General features: G+C 45.1%; 1 protein-coding gene and 1 long non-coding RNA gene across 3 annotated transcripts in view; one reads left to right on the top strand and one right to left on the bottom strand.

Annotated features, from left to right (window-relative positions):
- Positions 1 to 9,356: 9,356 nt before the first annotated feature.
- LOC121819849 (uncharacterized) lies at positions 9,357 to 11,936 on the bottom strand. Its single transcript, XR_009601172.1, has 2 exons — positions 11,617 to 11,936; positions 9,357 to 9,937 (listed from the first exon to the last, which is right to left on the bottom strand). It is a non-coding gene; the product is annotated as an uncharacterized LOC121819849 (long non-coding RNA).
- A 142-nt stretch (positions 11,937 to 12,078) lies between these two features.
- BOD1L1 (biorientation of chromosomes in cell division 1 like 1) overlaps positions 12,079 to 25,480 on the top strand; it is a 54,507-nt gene continuing 41,105 nt past the window's right edge. For both annotated transcript variants that reach the window (XM_027971185.3, XM_060417681.1), the window contains exons 1-5: positions 12,079 to 12,420; positions 17,784 to 17,908; positions 22,586 to 22,776; positions 23,805 to 24,419; positions 24,993 to 25,142. In XM_027971185.3, the coding sequence (XP_027826986.2) occupies positions 12,184 to 12,420; positions 17,784 to 17,908; positions 22,586 to 22,776; positions 23,805 to 24,419; positions 24,993 to 25,142 (1,318 nt within the window). In that variant the 5' untranslated portion in view covers positions 12,079 to 12,183. The remainder of the gene's footprint in view (positions 12,421 to 17,783; positions 17,909 to 22,585; positions 22,777 to 23,804; positions 24,420 to 24,992; positions 25,143 to 25,480) is intronic.

Here is a 25,480-nt window from a genome sequence, read left to right as displayed (position 1 = left end):
CCCATGTCCCCTGCATTGGCAGGACAACCAGAGAAGCCCCCTCACCCCAAATTTTGCCTATAAACCTCTTCCCTGAAAACCATCAGGGAGTTTGGGTTTTTTGAACTCAAGCCACTCATCCTTCTTGCTTGGCCCTTGCAATAAACCTTTCTTTGCTCCACAGTCTGATGTTTCCATTTGTCTGGCCTCACCTTGCGTTGGGCACATGAACTTGGCATTTGGCAACACTTTTAAAGAGTTGTCCCCACCCGATCCAGGAAAAGGCAATGGCACCCTACTCCAGTACTCTTGCCTGGAAAATCCCATGGATGGAGAAATCTGGTAGGCTCCAGTTCATGGGGTCGCTAAGAGTTGAGCACCACTGAGCGATTTCACTTTCACTTTTCACTTTCATGCATTGGAGAAGGAAATGGCAACCCACTCCAGTATTCTTGCCTGGAGAATCCCAGGGACAGAGGAGCCTAGCGGGCTGCCGTCTACGGGTCACATAGAGTCAGACATGACAGAAGTGACTTAGCCCTACTCGATCCATGGTCTCCCTGATGTAACGAGACATGAATACGAAAAAAAGCAAGCCATTTGGCTTGAAGAATATCAGATTTGTATTGATGTTTTGATGTAGGCCAGCATGAATTAGTAGTAAGGGTCAATCCAATTCCTCAATTTACCAAGGGGGTGTGCGTGCTCAGTTGTGTCCGACTCTTTGCAACCCCATAGACTGTTCCTGCCAGCCTCCTCTGTCCATGGGGCTTTCCAGGGAAGAACACTGCAGTGGGCTGCCATCCTTCTCTAGGGGATCTTCCTGACCCAGGGATCGATCCCACGTCTCTTGCACCTCCTGCATTGGCAGGCATATTCTTTACCACTGAGCCGCATGGCAAGTTCACCAAGGGGGCACATGATGGCAAATGCTGGTACTCACCAGGCTTCCAAGCGCATGCCATTATTTTTCACAATCCCTTTCCATTTGGGTCCCTCCTCATCATTGCAACAAGGTGTATTCCATGTTAAGCAATAGGACTTTAAATTTGTGGTATTTGTTTCACATAATCGAATGATGGATAAGAACAAGTACAGCTGGGCCTCAGGAACAAGTGGAGTGTTGCAAAAACCTGCCCTCAAGAAACCAAGCACCATACCTGGAGAGTTGGAGAACTCAGGTTTATTACACCAGCGGGCCCAGAGGAGTTAACTCTCCAAGCTCTGAGCCCTGAACAAAGGGATTACAGAGTTTATATACGTGGACAGGCATGATTAAGCGGGTTTGTGAGTTTGCAGGGGCTGGGCGATTGCAAAGAGCAGGACAAGGGTGAGTGAGATAAACTCCAGTTCAGAGTATTATGAATTCCCACTTTCTGAGACTACGTGACCTACATGATCCAGACTTTACGAACAGCAAGCTGAGTTACAGAGGCAGAAGGAGCAGGAGGTTATGTAAAATGTTAACCTTTCCCTTTCAGGAGGACAGAGCATCTCTTACCCATGCTTTGCTCTGCAGATTGTCAGATTTGTTTTTTTCTTCTTCTTCTGCAGACAGGCTCCATCCATACGGCAGAGGGCCTGGTGGTTGGCGGCTCCAGACATCTGCTTATGATGCGGCCACCAGAGAAGGAGACTTCCAAAACCCCAGGCATAGGTCTAGTCAACTACAAATTGGCACTTGCCAAGGGCATTTGCCATCTGCCTCTTCCAGAGATCGAGCTCTGTTCTGCTGCAGCTGTTGGCCTTCGACACACCCTGAAGGGAGCTCAGCGTGGAGAGTGAGACACTCTGCGCCGAGAAAACTGGTGGAACAGGTCTTTAGATAGTTAGATATTTTCAGAAACTGATTTCCCGATCCTGATATCCATGGTGACACCCCTACCAGAAACTTTCTCCCTTCATCACATATATTGGCCTGAGCAAGCATCGCTGTCTTCTTGTGGCTCACACATTGTGCAAGGTGACATTCTAATTGATTTTATAGATGATGATGTTTGATTGTGTGAACTTAAAATGTAGCCAAGAAAATTTGAGGTTACCTGAGACAGACACATCTGGAACGGTTCCTCAGCAACACCTCAATTTGTTCACCACAGTGTGGGGTCCTGTCTTCTGTCCTGCAGGGTCAGAAGGTGGCTATCAGTACACGAAGAAGGGACCTGAATCCCACATAGTTTCTCCACTAATCAAGCTCTTAGAGCTTTATGCATAAAAGTCATTCATGGATCAACAGATGAATGGATAAAGAAGTTGTGGTACACATATACAATGGAATATTACTCAGCCAAAGAAAGGGACAGATATGAGTCAGCTGAACTGAGTTGGATGAGCCTAGAGCCTGTTCAGAGTGAAGTAAGTCAGAAAGAGAAAAATGCGTATATTAACACATATATATGGAATCTAGAAAGATGGTACTGATAAACCTTGTTTACAGAGCAGGAAGAGAGACAGAGACATACAGAACAGACTTGTGGACACAGCAGGGGAAGGAGAGGGTGGGACGAATTGAGAGAGTAGAACTGGAACATTACTGTGTGTGAAATAGACAGCTACTGTTTTATATAACACAAGGAGCTCAAACTCACACTCTGTGACAACCGAGAGGTGGGATGGGGCAGCTAAGAGGGAGGTTCAAGAGGGAGGGAATATGTGTATACTTATGGTTGAATCATCTTGTTGTATGGCAGAAACCAACACAGCATTTAAAGCAATTATCTTCCAATTAAAAATAAATTTTTAAAAAACCATTCCTGGGGAGTGTTATTAGCGCCAAGTGAAGAGCTTACTATATTTGCTGATCAGCAATTTTTCTTCCTAGAGGCAAAGTTAAAAATAAAGCCAGATTTGACTCAAAGCTTGTCTAATGATCACAGAGTCAGAGAGGAATGAATTAGATGATCTCAGTGGCGAGTGCCCTTTAGCAAATGCATGCTTTCTGTAGAAACAAGGTCAGTTCCAGACACTGGATCCATTGCTTTCATAGATGACATTCCAGCCATTTCCCCTCTGAAAAGATTCTTCATTCAGAGATAGAATGCTTTCATCACTTAGGTATACAATTTCTTGGTTATAATCACTGTTTTCTCATTCCTCTCAGAATTTCTACCCAGAAGACCAGGATTGGAATTAGGTGATTCAGATAATATTACATCGTTTCCACAGATCTTATTTCATTTCTACTTTTTTCTAATTTCATTCCAGGAGGTGTAACTTTCAGTTTTCAGGGTGCCAACTATTATTTAGAATATTCATGAAATGCACACTCAAACCCCTTAAGGCTATTTTTAAAATTAAAACAGTAATATTGAAGACTAACTCTTCTAAATGCAAAATTCCTTTCCATTTTCATAAGCATGTAAAGGAGTACCTTTTATTTCAAGCCATTTGATAAACTGCCATTTCAGCTGTCAAAACAGCTAGCAATTCAGTAACTTTAATAGACAACGGCTTCTTAACTTCATAATAAATCTTACTTTTTTATATATTTTGTTGCTATAGCTGCTAGATGTAAATCTTGAAAGCAAAGAAATATGAAAAAAGTAATGTTACCTGCATAAAAAGTAATGTTACCTTCTGAAAACAAAAACACATTAAAACTAGAAAACATGGAATAAAAATGGGACAAAAAGGTCAACAATCACATAAAGTGAAAGTGAAGTCACTCAGTCGTGTCCGACTCTTTGCAACCCCATGGACTATAGCCCACCAGGCTCCTCCGTCCATGGGATTCTCCAGGCACGAATATTGGAGTGGGTTGCCATTTCCTTCTCCAATCACATAAGGGGGCTACAAATGGCCTTCAGAGTTTCCCAAACCTTGATGAGAAAATTTGTATTTTAGAATTTTGTCTAAGTATACCAGCCATGGAGAAGAAAATGGCAACCCACTCCAGCACTCTTGCCTGGAGAATCCCAAGGACAGAGGAGCCTGGTAGGCCACAGTCCTTGAGCAACTGAGCCCGCGCGTACACATTCCTACCATACCTCCTCCCCCAAAGCTAGGAGCAGTTTCTTCATGCTGTAGCAAATCTGCCTGTACATTCACAGACAGTTCAGATAATTGATGGGCTCCATCCCTGGTGGCTCAGCAGTAAAGAATCCACCTTTCAATATAGGAGACCCAGAAGACACAGATTCAATCCCTGGGTCGAAAAGATCCCACTGCAGTATTCTTGCCTGGAAAACCCCCATGGACAGAGGAGTCTGGCAGGCTACAGTCCGCAGGGTCTCAAAGAGTCAGACACAACGGAGCACTGACTGGCTGGGCTACGTCACAGAATATTTCCGACAAAAATGAAATAAATATATGATACTAACTCAATGAGCATTTAGTGAGCACATCTTGTGCACCGAGTACCATATAATAAAGGCAAACTTGGACACTTTTCTTTAACGTGCTCCTTCCTCAGCATGCAGAATCTCCCCTCTCTTTGTCCAAATCCCACCTGCTCTTTTTATTTATTTATTTAGTATCTCATTGGCTGCGCTGGATCTTAGTTGCAGCACATGGGATCTAGTCCCCTGGCCAAAGATGGAACCCGGGCCCCCTGCATTAGGAGCACAGAGTTTTAGCCACTGGCCCACCAGGGAAGTCTCTCCACTCATTCTTAACAATCCATTTCATCTGGGCAGCATATGACAAACTGTCCTGTGACAAAATGATATACGTCACATTGTCATTTGTGTGAGTTGGCTTGGCCGTACAACAGCCCTGTGAACTAGACATTATCTTCATTGTTCAGAGAAGCAACTTGTTATCTAGTGACAGGCAGAAGTTCTTGAATACAGGCTTCCCAACTCTGAAGGGTCACAATCACAACTTCGCTGCCTCCTTTTATTCCAGGAATTGACAAACCTTTTTTATAAAAGGCCAGATGGTAAATCTTCTCAGTGCTGCAAGCCATGCAGTCGTTGCCTCAGCCCTGGCCTTGCAGCAAAAGCAGACGCAGACAATGGGAGGAAAAAGCAAACTGGATGGGGTTTAAGTAAAACTTTATTTCTAAAAGCAGGTAACACAGATAAAGGCCTATGTGAGACATAGTCTAGTCCCCTGTTTTTCAAATGGTGATCCACGGGCACTTGTTAACTCTTGAAGAGATCAAACCAGTCAATCTTTAAGGAAATCAACACTGAATATTCACTGCAAGCACTGTTGCTGAAGCTGAAGCTCCAATACTTTGACCGCCTGATGCGAAGAGCCGACTCATTGGAAAAGACCCTGATGCTGGCAAAGATTGAAGGCAAAAAAAAGAAGGGGGCAGCAGAGGGTAAGATGGTTGGATGGCATCACCAACTCAATGGACATGCATTTGAGCAAACTCCAAGAGAGAGTGAAGGACAGGGGAGCCTGTTGTGCTGCAATGGGGACATGACTTAGCAACTGAACAACAGGCCCTGGCTTACACCTATCAAAAGTGAGATTCTGAGGGTGGGGGCAGCAGTTTTAAAAGTCCTCCCGGAGAGTCATTAATGCTCACTAAAGTTTGGACTGTTGTGTTGGAAAAAATTCTTGAGAGTCCGTTGAACTGCTAGGAGATCAAAACAGTCAGTCCTGAAGGAAATCAATCTTGAATGTTCATTGGAAGGACTGATGCTGAGGCTGAAACTTCAATACTTTGGCCACCTGATGTGAAGAACTGACTCGTTTGAAAAGAGCCTGATGATAGGAAAGATTGAAGGCAGGAGAAGGGGACGACAGAGGATGAGATGGTTGGATGGCATACCGACTTGACGGACATGAGTTTTAGTAAGCTCCAGGAGTTGGTGATGGACAGGAGGCCTGGCATGCTGCAGTCCAAAGAGTTGGACATGACTGAGCAACTGAACTGAAAGTTTGAGAGCCACTGCTAAGCTTCCTGATGATTCATACAGGACTCTCCCACACCAAGTATGAATAACTAAGGTGATCGGTATGTCCCATTTCACCAGAAAACTTCTCTCCCACTCTTTCCCCAAATCACTCACACCCTACCCCCAAATCATGAATTTTCTGCTCCTCTGGGTTTCCTGCTCCAAAGTCCAGTCCTCATTCTCTGTTGTCATTGCTATCTTGCTGTCCCAAACCCATCTCCTGTCTTCCCACCTACTAGAACTCAGTTGTCCTCTTTAGTCCTGCAGCTCATCCAGGTGCTCCTGGCCACTCCTAGCCTGGCAGGGAATGAGGGGGTTTCCAACCTCTGCAGAATAATGTCCCCAACTGTCCTTCCTCCTCGCCACCTTGCCATCCCCTTGTGCTACTCTCACTTCCAAATGTTCCTGGTGAATGTGAGGCTCCTGATGTCTTGTTGCAGAGGAATCAGTCAAGAGAAAGTGATAGGTAAGAAGTGGGTTTATTTAGAGAGACACACACTCCACAGACTTCCCAGGTGGTGTGAGTGGTAAAGAGTCCACCTGTCAGAGGCAGAAGACACAGGGGACGCGAGTTCAATCCCTACGTCAGGGAGACCCCCTGGAGGAGGAAATGGCAACCCACTCCAGTATTCTTGCCTGGAAGATTTCATGGACAGAGGAGCCTGGACCACTGGGTCGCAAAGAGTCAGAAAGGACTGAGCACAGATATACACACACACATACAAATTCACAAACAAAGCGTGGGCCATCTCAGAAGGTAAGAGCAGCCTCAAAATATGGTGTGGTTAGTTTTTACAGGCTAGGTGATTTCATAGGCTAATGAGTGGGTTATTCCAATTATTTGGAGGAATAGGCAAAGATTGGGCCACCACCCACTTTGGGGCATTTTATTGTTCGTCTCAGAACCATCCTGGTCCTGGTGGGTGTGTCGCTTAGCTTCTGTCAATGTATTACAAGGGGCATTTGATTTGGTTCATGGTCCACTGGAAGGTCCACCATCCTGGACCTGATTGGTTCTAACCAATTTTTTTTTTTTTTTTTTGCTTGATCAAGTCTTAGTTGCAGCGCACAGGATCCTCACTGCATCATGCTCAATCTTTCATTGCAGGCACATGGACGCTCCAGCTGTGGCACAGGCACCCAGCTGTTCCCCAGTATGTGGGATCTCAGTTCCCTGACCAGGGATCAATGTGCCCCCTTCATCGCAGTATCGATTCTTAACTGCTGGACAAGAGAATTCCCTCTAACCAAGATTTTTCAAGTCCTATGGCTATATCATTCTTTGAAAGGGTGTGCCCTGCCTCCTTCCCTCCTGTTTCACAAGTCATGACAATCCCTTCAAATTCTTTCAGGAAAAAAAAAAAAAAAAGCAATTCTCCCCTCAAATTAACACTTTATAATGTTCTTCCCAACTATTAATGTCACTCCATCTTTCCTGAGTATTATATACTGCACAGAAATAGGAGATTAGCTGTGACCACAGGGTTCACTCTGGAAAGACAAATATTAATGACTCATATTATCCTCTTCACTTCCTCTTACAAAAGCCATCAATGGGAGTGTTTTGAATCCCACCTTAAAATGTGTTTTGTTATCATTGAAAAAGGTGTTGCCTTAAAAACTAGTCACAACCTAGAAGTTGAGAGTTATGTCTTATTTTGTGGGAATTTTTAGGACTTCAAGCCCGGGAGATAGCATCTCAAGTGACCCTGAGGGAACTGTTCCGAGGAGGTAGGGGGAGGAGATAGCTTATGTGGAGGTTTGCAATAAGGGGCAGGTAGTCTGAACATCAAAATATTCTTATTAATTAAGGAAAACCAGGTATCTCAACTTAAGGAATTTCATGCTTTTCCTTGTACGTGTAGATGCAAGAGTCTGGGATCACTGGAATCATTCCTTTCATGCGTACCTCACCTATCTGGGACCAGTATCTTGTCTTCACATCCTGAGTCTCCTTACCTCGGGGCTCACCATAGGGAGCGGCTACAGTGTGGTAACTGTTACATAGCAGGTATTCTTGTCTTTCCTGAATTCCCTTAGGGCCCACACTGGAGGGCTGCAGTCACTAACAACTGTGACACCCTTGTTTACTGACACGGCAGGAAATAGTCCGTTTCACAGTCCCTCTCCATGGCCCGAAATTTGATCAATATTTGAGAGACGTTTCATGACCATTGTTTGTCCCATGGCACTGGGAGGCTCATCCCAGATCAGGTGAAAGTTCTCAGACTTTCAAGATTTCAACTGAACTTTGAGCTGATGGAAAGTCATTTAGGAAATGATATTCACTGGCCTTTTGATCATGGAAGGCTAGACCTGAGGCCTAGTTGGGAGTGGGGCCTGGGGATATGAGGGCAAGAGAACCAGCCACTTTGCCGAGTGAGTAGGTAGACTCCACGGGGTTAGGAGATCACCACTGTGAGCGATGGCTGACTTTCACAGGATTAGCCCCTAGAAACAGGGTTTGGGGGATTGGGTAGGAGTGTGTAGCAGGGCCTGCTGAACTGTAAAAAAGAGAAGAAACCACAGGAGTTGGATAGTTGGCAACCATCTGGTGCCCAAGGATACAAAGGACTGCCCAATAACCCACCATGGTTCCTCTCTTTCCCAAAGTGTTTGCAAAATCTGTTTAACTGTCACCTGAGCATCAGACATGGGAAACCAAATGAAAGCTCAGTCATACTCAGGGATAAAGTATTTGATTCTAGTTGAGATACTCTGAATTCAGACATACATACAGTGGGGTAGGAGACCAATGGCAAATTATTCTGAAGACCTTGCCAAGAGGTCATACACTCCCACTATTATCAAAAATTATATTACTGTTTCTAAAGAAACTGTAAGAGTAGAGAACAAAACAACAAGGCCATTGGTAAGAAATGATGATCACTTAAAACAGCTTTTTTTCTTTTTTTTTTTTAAAGATTTACATGTCACCCCACTTCCACTTCCTGTATTCACAGTACTCATCCCTAGGACCTGTCTTCAGGTGGAAAGAAGAGCAGGCTGGAACAGCTAAGGCAGTGCAGTCAGTGATCCTGATTCTTTCCAATGTAACTAGAATGTTTTCCAAGGCTAAAAAATTATTCAAAGTTACGCTGTATCCGGTATGTATGTACCCAGTGTAACAAATACATGGATACAAATATTGTTATTTCTTTAAGATTAAGTGTGAGTTACTCAATAAGATAGCTAACATACATTTTATAAGACTAAGTGTGAATTATCTATTTAAACTATAGTTAATTCTCACTTTATTATGTTTTAGGATATTTAGGATTTTCTACACTTTGTATGGGCTTCCCTGGTAGCTCAGGGGTAAAGAATCTGCCTGCTCAGCAGGAGATATGGGTTTGATCCCTGGGTCAGGAAGGTCTCCTGGAGAAGAGAATGGCAAACCGCCCCCCCCCCCCCCCCACCCAGTATTCTTGCCTGGAGAATCCCATGGACAGAGGAGACTGGCTGACTACAGTCCATGGGGTCACAAGAGTCAGACAGACTTAGCCATTAAACAACAAATCTTCATTATACTCCTCAAAATGAACACTTTATTTGAATTGAAACAATGAAGTCAAACTGTTTCTGACAGAAAGTAAATCCAGTGGGGCTTATTTGGCTAGTCTGATGATGAAAACAGCTGTTGATTAGGTTATAATAACAAATATTTCCTACATTTGACAGTTTCAACTTTAATGAGCTGTTTCATTAGCTGCAAAGTTCTGACAAAAACAAAACTGAACCACCTGTAACCAAAAAAAAAAGGCATTTTATCCAGAACTGCTTATGCAAATGAGCCATGTTTAGATATTTCCCAGTTTGACTACTATCAGGCTAAACAAGACACATACATCTCATTTCTTCAGTTCAGTCACTCAGTCGTGTCCGACTCTTTAATGTCTTAATTCATAGTCACTTCATGTCACGTTTGTTTTTCTTCTTTAACTGCTTGCTGCTTTTTTAACTGCTTGTCATCTGATGTCTTGATAAAGCCTATATGGTATATTTTCCAGAAACTGAAAAATGGAAAAAATAAGGACTAGGTAACCCTTTGGCAAGTTGGGTGGTTTTCAAGTCTTGACTTTCAGCAAAATTGAAACAGGGTCTAACTGAAAAAGATCGCAAAGATCATCAAATTTAATTTTTTGAGATCAAGAACTGAGTGATATCGCTATAATAAAACTTTGTTTCCAGGTACAGTACATGTTTACATGAACTCAATTTCTCAGGTCACACAGCTACAGAAACTAGAAATATGAAAAAAACTGTTGCTCAGTCCTTCCCATTCTAGCAGTAAGACATATTCATCCATAGATTCATGGGTTTTAAAAAGCAACAATATCCATTTCACCAAAAGATGTACTTTCCCATAACTTTAACATTTTATCAACTAATTATAAACGTGCAATATTCACTTTGCTTTCAGTTCAGTCGCTCAGTCTTGTCTGACTCTTTGCAACCCCATGAACCGCAGCACACCAGGCCTCCCTGTCCATCACCAACTCCCGGAGTTCATCCAAACCCATGTCCATTGAGTCGGTGATGCCATCCAACCATCTCATTCTCTGTCATCCCTTTCTCCTTCTGCCCTCCATCACATACTAATAACTATTTTAAAGATTAAAAGACTCAGTCCAGAATCAGTTGGTTTGCTATGTAACCTTGGACTATTAATCTTTCTTGGATCTCAGTCTCCTGATGTGGAAATGAGTGATAGCAGTTTAGTGCTAGTTTAGAGCTAGTTTATTTTGGGTAGGGGGGCTCCAAAATCACAGCAGATGGTGCCTACAGCCATGAAATTATAAGACACTTACTCCTTGGAAGGAAAGTTATGACCAACATAGACAGCATATTAAAAAGCAGAGACACTACTTTGTCAACAAAGGTCCGTCAAGGCTATGGTTTTTCCAGTAGTCTAGTCATGTATGGATATGAGAATTGGACTATAAAGAAAGCTGAGCGCTGAAGAATTGATGCTTTTGAACTCTGGTGTTGGAGAAGACTCTTGAGAGTCCCTTGAACTGCAAGGAGATGCAACTAGTCCATCCTAAAGATCAGTCCTGTGTGTTCATTGGAAGGACTAATGCTGAAGCTGCAACTCCAATACTTTGGCCACCTGATGAGAAGGAAATGGCAACCCTCTCCAGTACTCTTGCCTGGAATATCCCAGAGACGGAGGATCGTGGTAGGGTACAGTCCATGGCGTCGCAAAGAATCGGCTCGACTGAGCAACTTCACTTTCACTTTGATGAGAAGAAATGACTCATTTGAAAAGACCCTGATGCTGGGAAAGATTGAAGGCGGGAGAAGGGGACGACAGTGGATGAGATGGTTGGATGGCATCACCGACTTGATGGACATGAGTTTCAGTAAACTCCGGGAGTTGATGATGGACAGGGAGGCCTGGCGTTGCGGCCCATGGTGTCGCAGAGTCGGACACGACTGAGCGACTGAACTGAACTGAGAGCTAGTTTACCGCTGTTCAGAAGACTGTGTGAATTCATGCATCTAAACCAAATGCCACGCCTGGCACCTAGTGAGCGTGCTTTATAAGCATTGCCAAATGATCAAACTAATCAGAAGCAACACCCTGAGAGCTGAAAGCCTGGTGGGGTGGGGGTGGGGGTTTGTCTTCCCGGGTAGCAAGGAGGCGCTGGAGGGATCGGATTCTTGGCCCCAGACCCAACGGAGGATGCTCCAGGGAAAAAAGGGATGGGGCGGGCAGCTGGGAGGTCACAGGCTGAGAACAAGGAGGTCTGGGGAGTTAAGAGTAAGCAGTTCTACCCACGCGTTTGCACGGGAATGTCTACGGATCTCAACCGCTCTGGGAAACAGGAACAAGAGTGTCAGGCTTGAACGCCACCGCGCCTGGAACCCGTCCTAGGTTTCGCTCCCCCGCCCCGGCCGGCCCAGCCCCGCGTGCCGGCACCCAGTCGGCCCTCGGGCCCCGGGGCGTGGCGCCAGTCGTACGCCCGACCGCCCAGGACTCCAGACCCAGGCCCCAGGCGGCCGCCCGCCGCTCGCCGTCTGAGCCGCCGGGCTTCAGGCCGCCGACTCCCACGCAGCCCAGCCTCGCGAGGGTGCCCGCACTCAGCGAAGACCGGAACTGGCCCCTCGCGGCCGCCGTAGGCGCGCCTCTGTTGCCATTGTCACCGCTTTTTTTTTCCCCCTCCTTCCTCCTTCCTCCCCCTCCCCCCACCGGAGTTCCCTTTCACTTCCGGGGTCACTCTGGATCCGCTGGTTCCGTAATAACATCCCGTTGGCTTCCCTCAAGCGGCGGGACCGGTGCAGCCGCCGCCTCCCAGGAGCGCCGCCGCCCGGGGCTCACCGCGCTCCTCTCCGGGCCCAGGCCGCCATGGCCACCAACCCGCAGCCGCAGCCACCCCCTCCCGCGCCGCCGCCTCCCCCGCCGCAGCCGCAGCCGCCGCCGCCGCCGCCTGGCCCAGGGACTGGCCCGGGCGCGGGCGGGGCCGGGGGCGCGGGCGCCGGCGCCGGGGACCCGCAGCTCGTGGCCATGATCGTGAACCACCTCAAGAGCCAGGGGCTCTTCGACCAGTTCCGCAGGGACTGCCTGGCCGACGTGGACACCAAGGTGCGGGGCGCGCGGGGGAGCTGCGGGCGGGCGGGGGCCGGGGACGGCCCCGCGGGCTGCCGCCTTGCCGGGCAGGCCGTCGGTGGCCCGCCGTCGGTCGGTGGGCCGGCGGCTGCCTCGGCGTCCCCAGCCCCGGGGCTGCTCTGGAGCGCGCCGCCTCCCCACCCCGGAGTTCCCTGCGCAGCCGCTTCCTCTCTGAGGGACCGCTTCGTGCCCGGCGCTGTGCGGGGTTCGCTGTGTTCATTGATTCGCTCAGCCTTTCGTTGGTTTAACAGACTCGCGTTAAGCATCTCCTACGTTCCAGGCACTCCTTAGGTGCTGGGAATATAGGGGTGAGCCACACCGAGTTGCTGTCCTTTCGGAGACTCGTCTGTACTAAGGCTAACGGCGCTTTCATCTATGATTTCCACTCACCGCCCCCCCCCTCCAGCCCTTCGCCCCCCGATTTACTTTGTGTCCCAAGTTATTTTTGCCGTCTCTCTTGAAGATTGCTGGTAAGGATCAGGTCTTTGTCCTTCGGAGAAAGCGCTAAATGGTAATGAATCGAATTGTTTGCAGCGTTGCGATGTGGTGAGGGGCGCAGAGCTGGCCGATGGAAAGGTGGGGTACGGAGATGGGGCTTTTGTTTCCTCCAGGGACTCTGATTTAATCGCTCAGGCCAAGTAATGTCTCTAAAGTGAGAAGGGAGGAGAGATGAGAGGGGAGGGGTAGAGGAAACTGAGCAAAGGACGGAGGAGAGGTGACGGCAGACACTGAAGTGAAAGAAGGACTGGGCAGAAGAGTGAGTTGCGAAGAGTAAGGGGTATATGGGGAAAGGTTCCCTGTACAAAAAGAGCGGGGCTGGAAAGGGAAAAGGACTATGTACCAAGTGTCAAAGTGAAGAGGGGTTAGCAGGAGAGGGTCAACTTGGGTGGTTCTGCAAAGGCTGAGTAGAGAAAACGGGTAGATGGATGGAAACCCAGTAGGTCTAGAAGCAAGTGCTCCAGGAAGCTTTGGTTGGAAACAGTTGGGGGAAAACTTTTTTTAAATTTAGATCTGTTTTGGTTCATTAGTTCAGAGTTTCGGTGGGTTCAGGGTTTTCACATAACATGTTCAGCTCTTCTAGAGAAGCTTGTTTCTTTGAGGAAAGGGCTTTGAGGTGAAGCACACACCATTCCCTTGTCTCCTCTGGGGAAACCTTTCCAACAGTCTGGGGACATCCCTTTTAAAAACTCTGGCCCACCTTGTAGACCAGAAATAGAATGTGCCTTTTGGGGGTGTTGGAGTTTCTGAACCACATGAAATTCAGTTTTCTTGGGGATATTTATTTATGTAGGTAGTATGTAGTTTGCTCACTTCATTTTAGGGAATATGCGCAACTGCCTGTTTGAAAATGATGCCAGTTGACTTTCTTCCTCCCTCTCCCTTCCTTCCATCCTTTTTTTTTCCCCCCACAGGACATGGGGAAGTAAATGTTACCCAGCTGTCAAAAAGTAAAGCTTTTTTTTTTTTTTTTAATTTGGCAAGTAGAGATTTCACTTTGCTGTCCTTAGAAACCTACAAATCCATGTGTCATCATTGTGTATGCAGATGAAAATTCAAATACACCAGCAGTGGGGGGGTGGGGAGCTATAGTATTTAAGGCTCAACTTTTTCTGCATCCACATTCCCTCTGAATATTGTTGTTGTGCCTGTAATATTCCTGCCAGAGCCTCTCAAAGTAGAGTCCTAAAACATTTCTTGGGGAGAAAGAAAGAAGTACCGTTGGTTTGACAATCTAATGATAACTAGGACAAGCACACAGGTTGACATGAACATGCAGCCCCAAATCCAGCTAATGCTGACCTCTGCTGTGGTCTCCAGATCCCCGGAGCCAGGTTTCAAAGCCATTCTGACCCCTGTGCACCGAGTGGCACGTGAGGAGGGAAAATCAAGGCAGACCCCCCTCCTGGGACTCAGCAGGGTGCTCCCTGACCAAGTGAATGTGGCCCCTTTCACTCCAGGTCGTAAAGGCCGGCTTTTGGATACTTTCTCGGCTGGAAATGGCTCCTGGTCACCATAATTATTATCTATTTCTTTTCAGATTTAAAAGAAACATCAGAGACAGAAATAATGTAAGTTTATTCACCCAACAAATAACTTATTATACACCAGGCATTGTTTTAGGTACCAGGGGACACAGCAGTGAACAGAAAGTCCCTGCTGCTGTGAAGCTCGAAGCCCATCAGAGAAAGTAAATCTCACTCGCGAGAGGTTCTGTGGGAGAGAGAAAGCAGGATGAGGGTGGAAGGGGTTGGTGGTGTGTTTTGCCTAAGTTGTTCAGGGAAGATCGAATGAAGTGACATTTGAGCCATCGCTGAAGGAGCTCTCCAACGGTGGGGGCTGAGCGTGCCAGCTGGGGAGCACAGCGAGAGCGGGAGGCCTAAGGCAGAGCCTGCTGAGGGAGGAAGGGCTAGAAACTGAGGTAGGAGCCCCCTGCCACCCTCCCTTTACAGAGCTGCCAGAGCCCTGGTAAGTTTGGCACTCACTGGAGCTGAGAAGCCACTGGCAGGTGTTAGAGCAGAAGAAGGATGCGATCTGATTTCCATCTTAGATGGCTTGACCTTGTGGAGTCAGTAACAGTACCCCCTTTACTTCAGTCGTGACGTGGTTTGGACAGTAAATGACATGGTCCCCCTAACTTTAGAAGATCGGCACGAGCTGCACTGTGGAAAACAGACTTCAGACAGCAAGGGTAGACTAGATGCAGGCCAGTGTACAGCTGTAATCTGGGCAGGAAAAGAGGATGCTCTGGACAGGGGTGATAGCAGTGGAGGGGATGGGAGGTGCTCAGGTTCTGGCTGTATTCTGAGGCTAATGCCGGCGGGATTTGCTGCTGTTTCGGGTGAGGGGTGGAAGAGAAGGAGTCTTGACGATGTGAAGGCTTTTGGCCAGGAGCTTATTGGAAAAGACTCTGATGCTGGGAGGGATTGGGGGCAGGAGGAAAAGGGGATGACAGAGGATGAGACGGCTGGATGGCATCACCGACTCGATGGACGTGAGTTTGAGTGAACTCTGGGAGTTGGTGATGGACAGGGAGGCCTGGCGAGCTGCAGTTCATGGGGTCGCAAAGAGTCGGACACGACTGAGCGACTGAACTGAACTGAACTGGACTGGAAAAAGGAGATAGCTCTCCCCAGAAGAGTAATGGAGCCCAAAATATTATCGCAGTCACTAGGCTTTTTTACCTAAACGAGAACTTAGAAACCAAGAAATTTAACTTTTATAGTTGAAGTTGAAGGTTGTTTTATAAGCAAGTAGAGTGCTAAATACACTGTGACATTTGAGCCTAATGTTTCTGAGGTTTGGGAATATTGGGAAGAATAATTGTGTTTTAGAATCATTGGGGAGAAAATTAGTTTTGTTTATATGAATTTTGGATAAATGGAGAGGAACATGAGAAATGATCATGAGACTAGTTTTGGTCAGATGGAATATTTGTTGTTCAGTCACTTAAGTTGTGTCCAACTCTTTGCGACCCCTTGGATTACAGCTCGCCAGGCTTCCCTGTCCTCCGCTATCTCCCAGAGTTTGCTCAAATTCATGTCCATTGAGTCGGTGATGCTATCTAACCATCTCATCCTCTGCCACCCCCTTCTCCTTTGCCTTTAATTGTTCCCAGCTAAATATAGGTATAGAATAGAGGATAGAATATAAAGGATAGAACATAGGTATTAGCAAAATTCTGGTAATTGGAAGGGGTAAAGGGGTGTCACAGAGGGATAAAATCTTTCTCATCTCCATTACCTAGATGGTTACCCAGTCATCTCATCTGATAACTGTTTTTTACTTGCTTATCTGCCTAGCAGTGTGAAGACAAAGACTAAAAGAGTGAGAGAAGGCTTACACTTCAGTAAGGAGATAAATATGCCCCCCTCCCTAAAATACAGTACAACACAAGAATTACTTGAATGAGCGTGTCGGTGCATGGGCGAAGGGCCGTGGAAGTCTACCTTGGGAGTCAGGACGGCTTTACGGGTTAGGTGAGCCCTGAAGGCAAGGAATTTGCCAGATGGACAGGGAAAAGGAGTGGTAGGTGTACACGATTGAAATCATGGGAACTTGTGACTGAAGAGTAAACTTTGAGGGGTTAGGGAGCAAACAGCAGAATCAGAGTTGTACAGTTTTGCTTAAAATCATTCGGGAATACTCCGACTTATCTACATTAAAAGTCACATAAAAGATGTAAAGAGCACACGTGGTGGGGACAGCTTGTAGGAAGGAAGCGTGCAGTCAGACAGTCCTTCCAGGCAGCATAGAAATGGCCTGTTAGCGTGGGTCCTCTCTCCTGCTTCTTAAGTATCAGTAGTGCTCAGCTTTAGCACAGCTGACATCTTGGGCTGGATAGGCCTTTGTTGGGGGGGACTGTCCTGTGCGTGGTAGGATGCCACTGGCAACTCCCCTCAGCAATGACAATCAGAGATGTCTCCAGGCATTGCCAGCGGTCACCTGGGTAGGGGTGGGGTGGGGGGAGGCAAAATTGCTTCCAGTTAGGAACCAGTGCCTTATATCTAATAACACCTGGTTCCAGCGATTGTCCCTTCTCAGTTTCTCTTGGATCCATGCCTTTCAGCCCATTTTTGCCACTCCAGTACAGATTTTCATTCTTCTAGTTATTGCCTGCTTTCCTGCAAATATCTTGAGTCTATTTACTCTCTCGCCGTAGGAATATCAGGTCAACTATCACATATCATGCTGCTCATATGTGCTGTGGGTTCCCATTCTCTCTCGCATAATTCCAGGCTTCATATATGAGTCCCCAAGTTCTTCTAAACCCTGGTTCCAGGTTATGTTTCCAATCTCATTTGTCTGTTTTTGTTTTCTCTCCTCCAACAAAATTGCATTTGATGGTTTGGGGGCTCCCTAACTCTCCTGACTCCGTGTTTTCTCATCCACCTGCTCTTACATTGCTCGCTGTACCTGTGCAGCCCACCTTTCCTTGTCCCAGCTGTGTTGTGAAACTTTGAAGGTCTAACTGGGGTGCCCTATTCTCAATGAAGGCTCACTTCCTGTCTGCTGTTCTCCATTTCTTCACTCCAAATCATCTAACAGTAACACTTCTTGGTATCTCATCTTCTAGTCTCTTGTCTGTAATTAGCTATATCTGTCTCTGCATTCATCTGTAAACATTTTGTTTTAGATCAGTGGTCTTTGAATGTCTTGTATTATCCTGAAGCAGAAGGATAATACAAGGTCGTCAAACTATGAAACTTTGTTGCCACATTGATGCCGCGAGAAATGTTAACACTGCTAAAGATACTCAGATTCCTGAGACTATGGATATTAGTGTTGATATTGTGTAACAGTGAGGTTTTCAACATTGATATCTTTTTCTTTCTCTCTAGCCTGCCTATCAGAATCTGAGACAGCGTGTTGACAACTTTGTTGCAAACCACTTAGCAACTCATACATGGAGTCCCCACCTCAACAAGAACCAGCTTAGAAACAACATTCGCCAGCAAGTGCTCAAGTAAGTCTCAGAACTGCAGAGTTCCGAGGAAGGCTTGAGAATGTCAGTGTGCCTTGCCTGAAAGCAGAGACATTTGCAGAAGTTTGTTCACCTTGTGATAATTTTGTCAGGTCTTGTGTGGCTGCTTCATACAATGAAACAGTGTAATTTTAGAGTGGACTCTAAATCGCTTCACATTTCCCTCATAAATTTGACAGTCTGATTGTTCCTATAGACCTTTGGAAATAGTGAAGGAGTGACTATGTGACTTCAGAAAAAGCCCTCTAGATCTGATGTGAATGGATGGCAAATGCCAGGTTGGTCAGGGTGTCCTATACAGTTACATTTACAGTTACTTTTTTGGTCCTGAAAGAGTAGGCTTTATTATTCCTGGTTTACAAATAAAGACATTAAAGATGACTGAAATTGAAACATTTTCTCCTGATTTGAGACAGTGTCTTCTATGTTCTAATACAACTGCTTGCTTTTTTTTCTTTTTCTTTTTCCTGGCTGAGTGTGGCTTGTAAGATCTTAGTTACCCTGTCAGCGATTGAACCTGGCTCTAGCAGTGAAAGCGCTGAGTCCTAACCCCTGGACCACCAGGGACTTTCCTGGTTTGTGTTTGTTTTGTTTTTGTTTTTAATTTTCCTGTGATTTTGCCTGTGGGTTTCAGTGATGATATAACCAGAAAGGGAATGGTGTCATTTGGACCTGTCAGAGTCCTTTTCTTGGCAAACACAAAGAGAGTGAGAAAAGCCAGAATGTTTAGATGGACCTAAAAAGATCATATTTGTTCCCCCAAAGAGCAGATTTACAATATTGTCCATGAATGTAAGTATTCACCAGGGTTAGAAGACTTGAACCCTCTTTCCCTGCCTCACACCCCAGAAAAGCTGACTGCATTATTTTAAAAATGCTTTATTCTTCCTGCCTTGAGAAATATTTATGTTCAGGTTCATCTGCTGGGACGAAATGTGGCTTTTTAAACAGTTAAACAAATGTGATTTATAGTTGTGTGCTTAGTCCCTCAGTCGTGTCTGACTCTTTGCAACCTCATGGACTGTAGCCCGCCAGGCTCCTCTGTCCATGGGGATTCTCTAGGCAAGAATACTGGAGTGGGTTGCCATGCCCTCCTCCAGGGGATCTTCCCAACCCAGGGATCGAACCCACATCTCCTGCATTGCAGGCAGATCTTTACCGTCTGAGCCACCAGGGAAGCACAATTTATAGCTGTTGCCCCTCAATTCCCTCTTGTCTCTCAGGAACCTTGCAAACCTACCTAGTGTATTGCTCCCTTGATAGTTCACCCACAGGAAGCCCCACAAATAAAACTTTACACTCTGATTCAAAGACCCATTTAGCCACAGGTAATCCTAGAAACCAGGAACCTGGGGCTCAGACTGCGTGTCCTAGTAAATAAGAGAAGGGAAGAGGGAAATTTGACAGTAGGTTTGTTGTCTACATTTTAAAAGATATTCAGGAACCTGTGAAAGAGTCCAGGTGAGATCACAAGACGCCATTAGAGGCCTGCATCTGATAGCTTCTGGGGAGAAGTCAAGGCCTTTCCTGTTGGGCAGCAGGCCTAGGGGCTTCCTCATTTCCAGCCCTTCAGGAGAACAGTAACCAAAATAAGGGGTAGGGCGCTAGGGGTCAGTCGGGGGCCAAGGGTGGGGGGTAGTGGTGGCAGGAGGCTTACAGACATTATCCACAGTTACAGAGCACCAGCCCGCAACAGTGTGCATAGCTGCCTCCTTTTTCACAAAGAATAACATTGTTTTAAAAGCGTGTTTGGAAAGGGGAGGGTCTTAGATTCTGTCTTTTTCTTCATTTGTTAAGAGACTGAATGGAAGGCACATTTCTTGAAATTGACTCCTTAGCACAGCAAAACCTCTACAGCTGGGAAGCAGTCGTTTGTTCTGTTCTTTAAAGAGCTAAACTCAATCTTGCCCATGTAAAATCAAGCGCTTAAAATGGTTGTACCAACATATGACGTTGTTTTCACAGAACCTTGTTTGGTGAGGGATTGCTGGGCACTGCAGTAGGGGGTGCTTGTGACTGTCGGCAGTTAACACTAGGGCAGTCTGCCTGTGGGTGACGAGGACCCTCCTCTATGCACTAGAGCGGGCGAGTTGTCATCTCTTGGGTAGTGTAGGCATTGCTCTTACTGGGACATCTGTACATTTTCTTCTAGCTACTTTACTTATTTTTAATTGAACTGTTCCTTCATTTAAATTACATTAGTAAATTTATGTCTCTTAAATAACATTTTTAAGTTACTCTAAAGGAAGGGTAACTTTTAGTTGTGTCTGGAGATGGCTGGATGGCATCACCGACTCGATGGACGTGGGTTTGGGTGATCTCCGGAAGTTGGTGATGGACAGGGAGGCCTGGCGTGCTGCAGTTCATGGGGTCGCAGAGTCGGACACGACTGAGCGACTGAACTGAACTGAACTGAACTAATGGTATAGGGCCTCCCTGGCGGCTCAGTGTGAGAATTCACCGGCCAGTGCAGGAGATGTGGGTTTGATCCCTGGGTCAGGAAGATAGATCCCCTTGAGAAGGAAATGGCAACCCACTTCAGTATTCTGCCCAGGAAATCCCATGGACAGAGGAGCCCGGCGTCTGTAGTTCATGGGATTGCAACAGAGTCAGACACAATTTAATGACTAAACAACAACAACTACTAATGGTATAGGAACGTATTTGCACCTATAAATACAATTTCAGATCGGTTTTTTTGCATATACTTTGAGAAATACTCAATTGACTCAGATTGAACTGTTTACAGTTGCCATTTTCATAAGACAAGATAGTTTAATATCTGCAATTTTGCATGGTTCAGTAACCAATCTGCCAGCTCAATAGTTTAAAAAAAGTTTCACTCTGTTTATGCATTCATTTGTACAACAGAACCTTAAAATGCAAGGGAGCTCAGAAATGATGACCTGAACTGTACAGTGTTTAAAGGAAGACAAGAAAGTGGCTTTAACCAAGACAGTGCCAGCTGCTGGCATTTTGGCTTTGCCCTTGAACCTGGAGCTATGACTTCTCCCCTCCTTTGATGAGGCAGCCCCGGCTGAACCCACACGTCACTGAAATGAACCCTCGAGGAACAGTGTGGTTGTTAGTGTGGGCCTCCATTTCTGAGATCAGAGTGGACCTCTGAGTGAGCAAGGACATAAGTACACGGAGGCCCAGAACGTAGGCATCAGGGAAAGAGACTGAAGCAATCACTTGAAGTGTGTTTTATTTTGTGCCTTTGTGCTTGCACCTTAGAACATTTTTCAGATTGCTTGTCCTTGCTTCTTTTCCACCTGCTACATTTTAAAGACACCTCTAAGACATAACGGTGTTCAGAGGATTCGCTTTTTTTTTTTTTTAATAATCTTAGAACTTTAGAAAGCAGGTTACCTACTTTGTGCAATGGTGTCTCATTTTTCTCTATGGCCCACATAAATGGAATTGTAGTATCCCAGGGCTGCGAGGTGCGTCGGGAAAGGCGAATTGCATCCATCCTCCACTGCAGGCAGCACGGCACTCAGACATAGCCCTGCAGGGAGTAGAGAGAGACACCTCAGCCCTGTGCAGGGACAGCTGGAGGCCTCAAACCCGCTCTCCCAACACTGTCCAGGGAACTGTGACCGCTCAGCTTCTCTGTTAGAAAGAAACAAGGTTGAAGTGCGATTCTTCAAATAAATGCATGTCCTCCTATTTTGTTCCGAGGCCTCTGTGGTTTTCTTCGTGTTTCAGGCTTTGTTGGCCCTTTTGCTCCTCTTCTCTTACGTGTGATATTTCTTTGAACACATTGTTCCCTTCTCTTCTTTGGAAATCAGGACTCAGGTTAAATGTCTTCTCCTTTGAAAAGCATTCGCAAGTCATCTCAGGGATCACTAATAATGACAATATTCTTTTCTCATAGTGTATTGTATGTCCCAGCGGCTGTCATGTTGTATTTTGTGTCTCTCACCCCCACCAGAACAGAGACCAGGTCTGATTTGCAGTGGCTCAGTAGCTAGTGTGGTGCCTGTTGTGTATAGGACACTTGGAACATAATTGTTGAATGAATAAATCTTTCAGTCTTTAAGGCAAGAAGATAATAAGAAGGCCAAAAGTCTTAAGCTTTGTTTTTGTTCTTCCAAAGTTTTCCTTTTTTTTTTTCTTTTTTGTAAGTTTGGGGAAATGACACTTGGTGTGTATTCTTCAGTTTTCGTGGACACACTAATACTTATGAGAGACTTACATCTTTCCGTTTAAAAAAAAAAAAAGTTGTAGAATCCATAGGTTTATTTCGTGCCTAGAATTCAGCTTTAGTGGTCATTTATTGCTGTCTGCTGTGGGCAGGATTGAGGTAAGATAAGCGTCACCTACAAGCCTGGCCTTTAGACACTGGGCTCTGTCTCGTCCTAAAGGCATTCTGTTTTGCTTTTGTTCTGTCTGCTTTAGTATCTCCACTAGACGCAGTGGAGATGTGACATATTTCATGTAATTTTTTTTTTCAGTAACCTTTGTTAAATGCCAGTGTAGTGTGAACCTCATTTTCTGTTGTGTACTCTTCTTGTAATCCAAGGAGAATGGAGAGAAGGCAGTTAAAGAACATATATGTAATTGATACAGCTTTACTTAAAAGGAGACTGTTTAATACTACCTTAATTTTCGTTTTTGTTTTTTCACTTTTCTGTAAATTATCCTGTGTTTCAGATCAGGAATGTTGGAGTCTGGTATTGACCGAATTATTTCTCAGGTTGTGGATCCAAAGATCAACCACACATTCAGACCTCAGGTGGAGAAAGCTGTGCACGAGTTTCTGGCCACGCTCAATCATAAGGAGGACACGAGTGGCAGCACAGCCCCTGATGATGAGAAACCAGACTCTTCCACCATCACACAAGGTGCTTTGCTTTCATTCTTGGCCAGTTCCGTTGCTTTTCTTCTTGTGCCGATCACCACGTTAGGGGTATTTAGTTTGTTAAAATATTTCTCTTTTTGGCCACTCTCATGAAATGGTAATTATTATTTTTTTTAATTTAAATTTATTTATTTTAATTGGAGGCTAATTACTTTACAATATTGTATTGGTTTTGCCATACATCAACATGAATCCGCCGTGGGTGTACATGTGCTCCCCATCCTGAACCCCCCTCCCACCTCCCTCCCCATACCATCCCTCTGGGTCATCCCAGTGCACCAGCCCCAAGCATCCAGTATCATGCATTGAACCTGGACTGGCAATTCATTTCTTATATGATATTATACATGTTTCAATGCCATTCTCCCAAATCATCCCACCCTCTCCCTCTCCCACAGAGTCCAAAAGACTGTTCTATACATCTGTGTCTCTTTTGCTGTCTCCCATACAGGGTTATCATTACCATCTTTCTAAATTCCATATATATGCGTTAGTATACTGTATTGGTGTTTTTCTTTCTGGCTGACTTCATTCTGTATAATAGGCTCCAGTTTCATCCACCTCATTAGAACTGATTCAAATGTATTCTTTTTAATGGCTGAGTAATACTCCATTGTGTATATGTACCACAGCTTTCTTATCCATTCATCTGTAGTTATTTTTATTATTACCCAGATTCTTAAACTGGCATAACAGTTCTTTTTTTTTTTTTAAATAATAGTTATTTTAATAATGTAGTGGATGGGTGTATGTGTGTTTCAGTAGAGGCAATAATTACAATAATTAGAGAACATATTCTTTTTCTGGGAACTAGACTGTTCTCACATTTGCATAGTGCCTAAGATTCTGTATTACAGAGGTAGAGAATTGAGAGTGTGTTCAGTCTCAGCACCAGTACCTGAAATGTATGTGTGTATGTCACATAAAACTGACGGTGGCAGGTGGCCTTGAATCTACAGAGGGCTTTACCTTTTGCACAAATTTGTTCTAAAACGTGTCTTTCCCTCCAAGGTGTCCCTGTCCCCGGGCCCAGTGCAAACGTGGCCAGTGATGCCATGTCCATCTTGGAAACCATCACGTCTCTCAACCAAGAAGCTAGTGCTGCCAGGGCTTCAACAGAGTCGTCGAATGCCAAGACCAGTGAGAGAATGTCCAAAAAAAACCCATCTCAGGCAAGCACTGACGCTAGTGCTGAGAAAGAGAGGACTTCAGAGGATACAGCTGATAAAGAAAAATCTACACCCGACTCTGTAGGGGAAGGGCAGGAAGCTGCCCCTCGGTCTGAAGAACTTAGTGATCCCCCTTGTCCAGCTGAAGAAATGAAAAATCACACAAGAGAAAGCACTAGTTCAGTTCTGCTCAATAAGGATGCTCAACAAGAAAGCAGTGACCAAAAAAGCAAATCAGCAGATAAAGCTGAAAAGAAGCCAGACAGCAATGAAAAGGCAGAAAGAAAGAAAGAGAAGAAGGAAAAGACTGAAAAGAAAACCGATCACTCAAAAAGGAGCGAAGATGTACAAAGAGTAAAAGATGAAAAACAAGCAAAGGATAAAGAAGTAGAATGTTCAAAACTTCCTTCGGAAAAAACCAATAGTAAAGCTAAAACCGGTGAAGGAACAAAAGAAGGTAAAAACTTGGAAAAGCCTACAGCAGTTTAAAGAACAAAGGGTGTCCGTTGAGGGCACATCAAACTTGCCTTCAAAGTTTTGTAAACATATTTGCTACTTGTGTTTTAAAATCCTGAAAACTCATATTCTCTTTGCTAAAAGATGAGCATTAAGCATTTGTATATTTCCTTTCATTCTCATGTGCCAGTTGACAATGCAAATGAACAGAGACACTCTAAGCCTTATTATTTAACTCATAAGTTATTCACATACATTATTCTAAGCCAATTAATTGTATATCCTGATCTTTAAAATATTAGTGAATATTTCAGTTACATAATATTTGCTTTTTGTATATCATTCACATCATGAATTATCAGTTTTATTAGTTTTATAGGCTAACCTTGCCTTTCTGTTTTCTGAAAACAGCTCTACCTTATTTGATATTGGTTACTAATGGTGAGAGATTATTTCTGAAGTTGAAGTTCTTTGAGCAGTTAAAGCAGAAAAATGTTAATGTAATTTAGGAATCGGGTGCTGTTTTTGTTCTTACCACAAGACGATTTGTTTTCTATGTTTCATTTTCTTGTAGATTTCTCTTTGATAGATTCTGATGTGGATGGACTTACAGACATCACAGTTAGCTCCGTCCACACCAGTGACCTTTCATCTTTTGAAGAAGACACTGAGGAGGAGGCTGTGATGTCTGAGAGCATGGAAGAAGGAGAGATTACATCAGATGGTAAAGCATTTTACTTAGTAAAGCCTCTGTGAAGCTTCCCGTTGAGCAGTATTTGTATGTTCAGATGGCTGTGTCGTGAAAGACAGTGTGGCGCCATGGCAGGAGCTTGGGACTTTTAGTTGGAAGATTTGTTTCTGAGTCCCAGCTCCAAGATTGTCTGTCTGAGTGAGCTTGGTAAGTTACTAAACCTCAACAGGCTTAGGTTCTCCATCTCTTACCTCCACTCCCTAGGACTGTCACAAGAGTTGGATGAGATCATGTTTGAACATGCCATATTTGGTAGTGTTTGGAGGGACACAGTCCACAAGACTGCCCTCACTTTATGGTTTCTTACAGCT

Source organism: Ovis aries, chromosome 6 (genome assembly GCF_016772045.2).
Source record: "Ovis aries strain OAR_USU_Benz2616 breed Rambouillet chromosome 6, ARS-UI_Ramb_v3.0, whole genome shotgun sequence".
Lineage (NCBI taxonomy): Eukaryota > Metazoa > Chordata > Mammalia > Artiodactyla > Bovidae > Ovis > Ovis aries.
The sequence above is the reverse complement of the archived record's forward strand: the minus strand, read 5'-3'. Positions and strand labels throughout refer to the sequence as shown.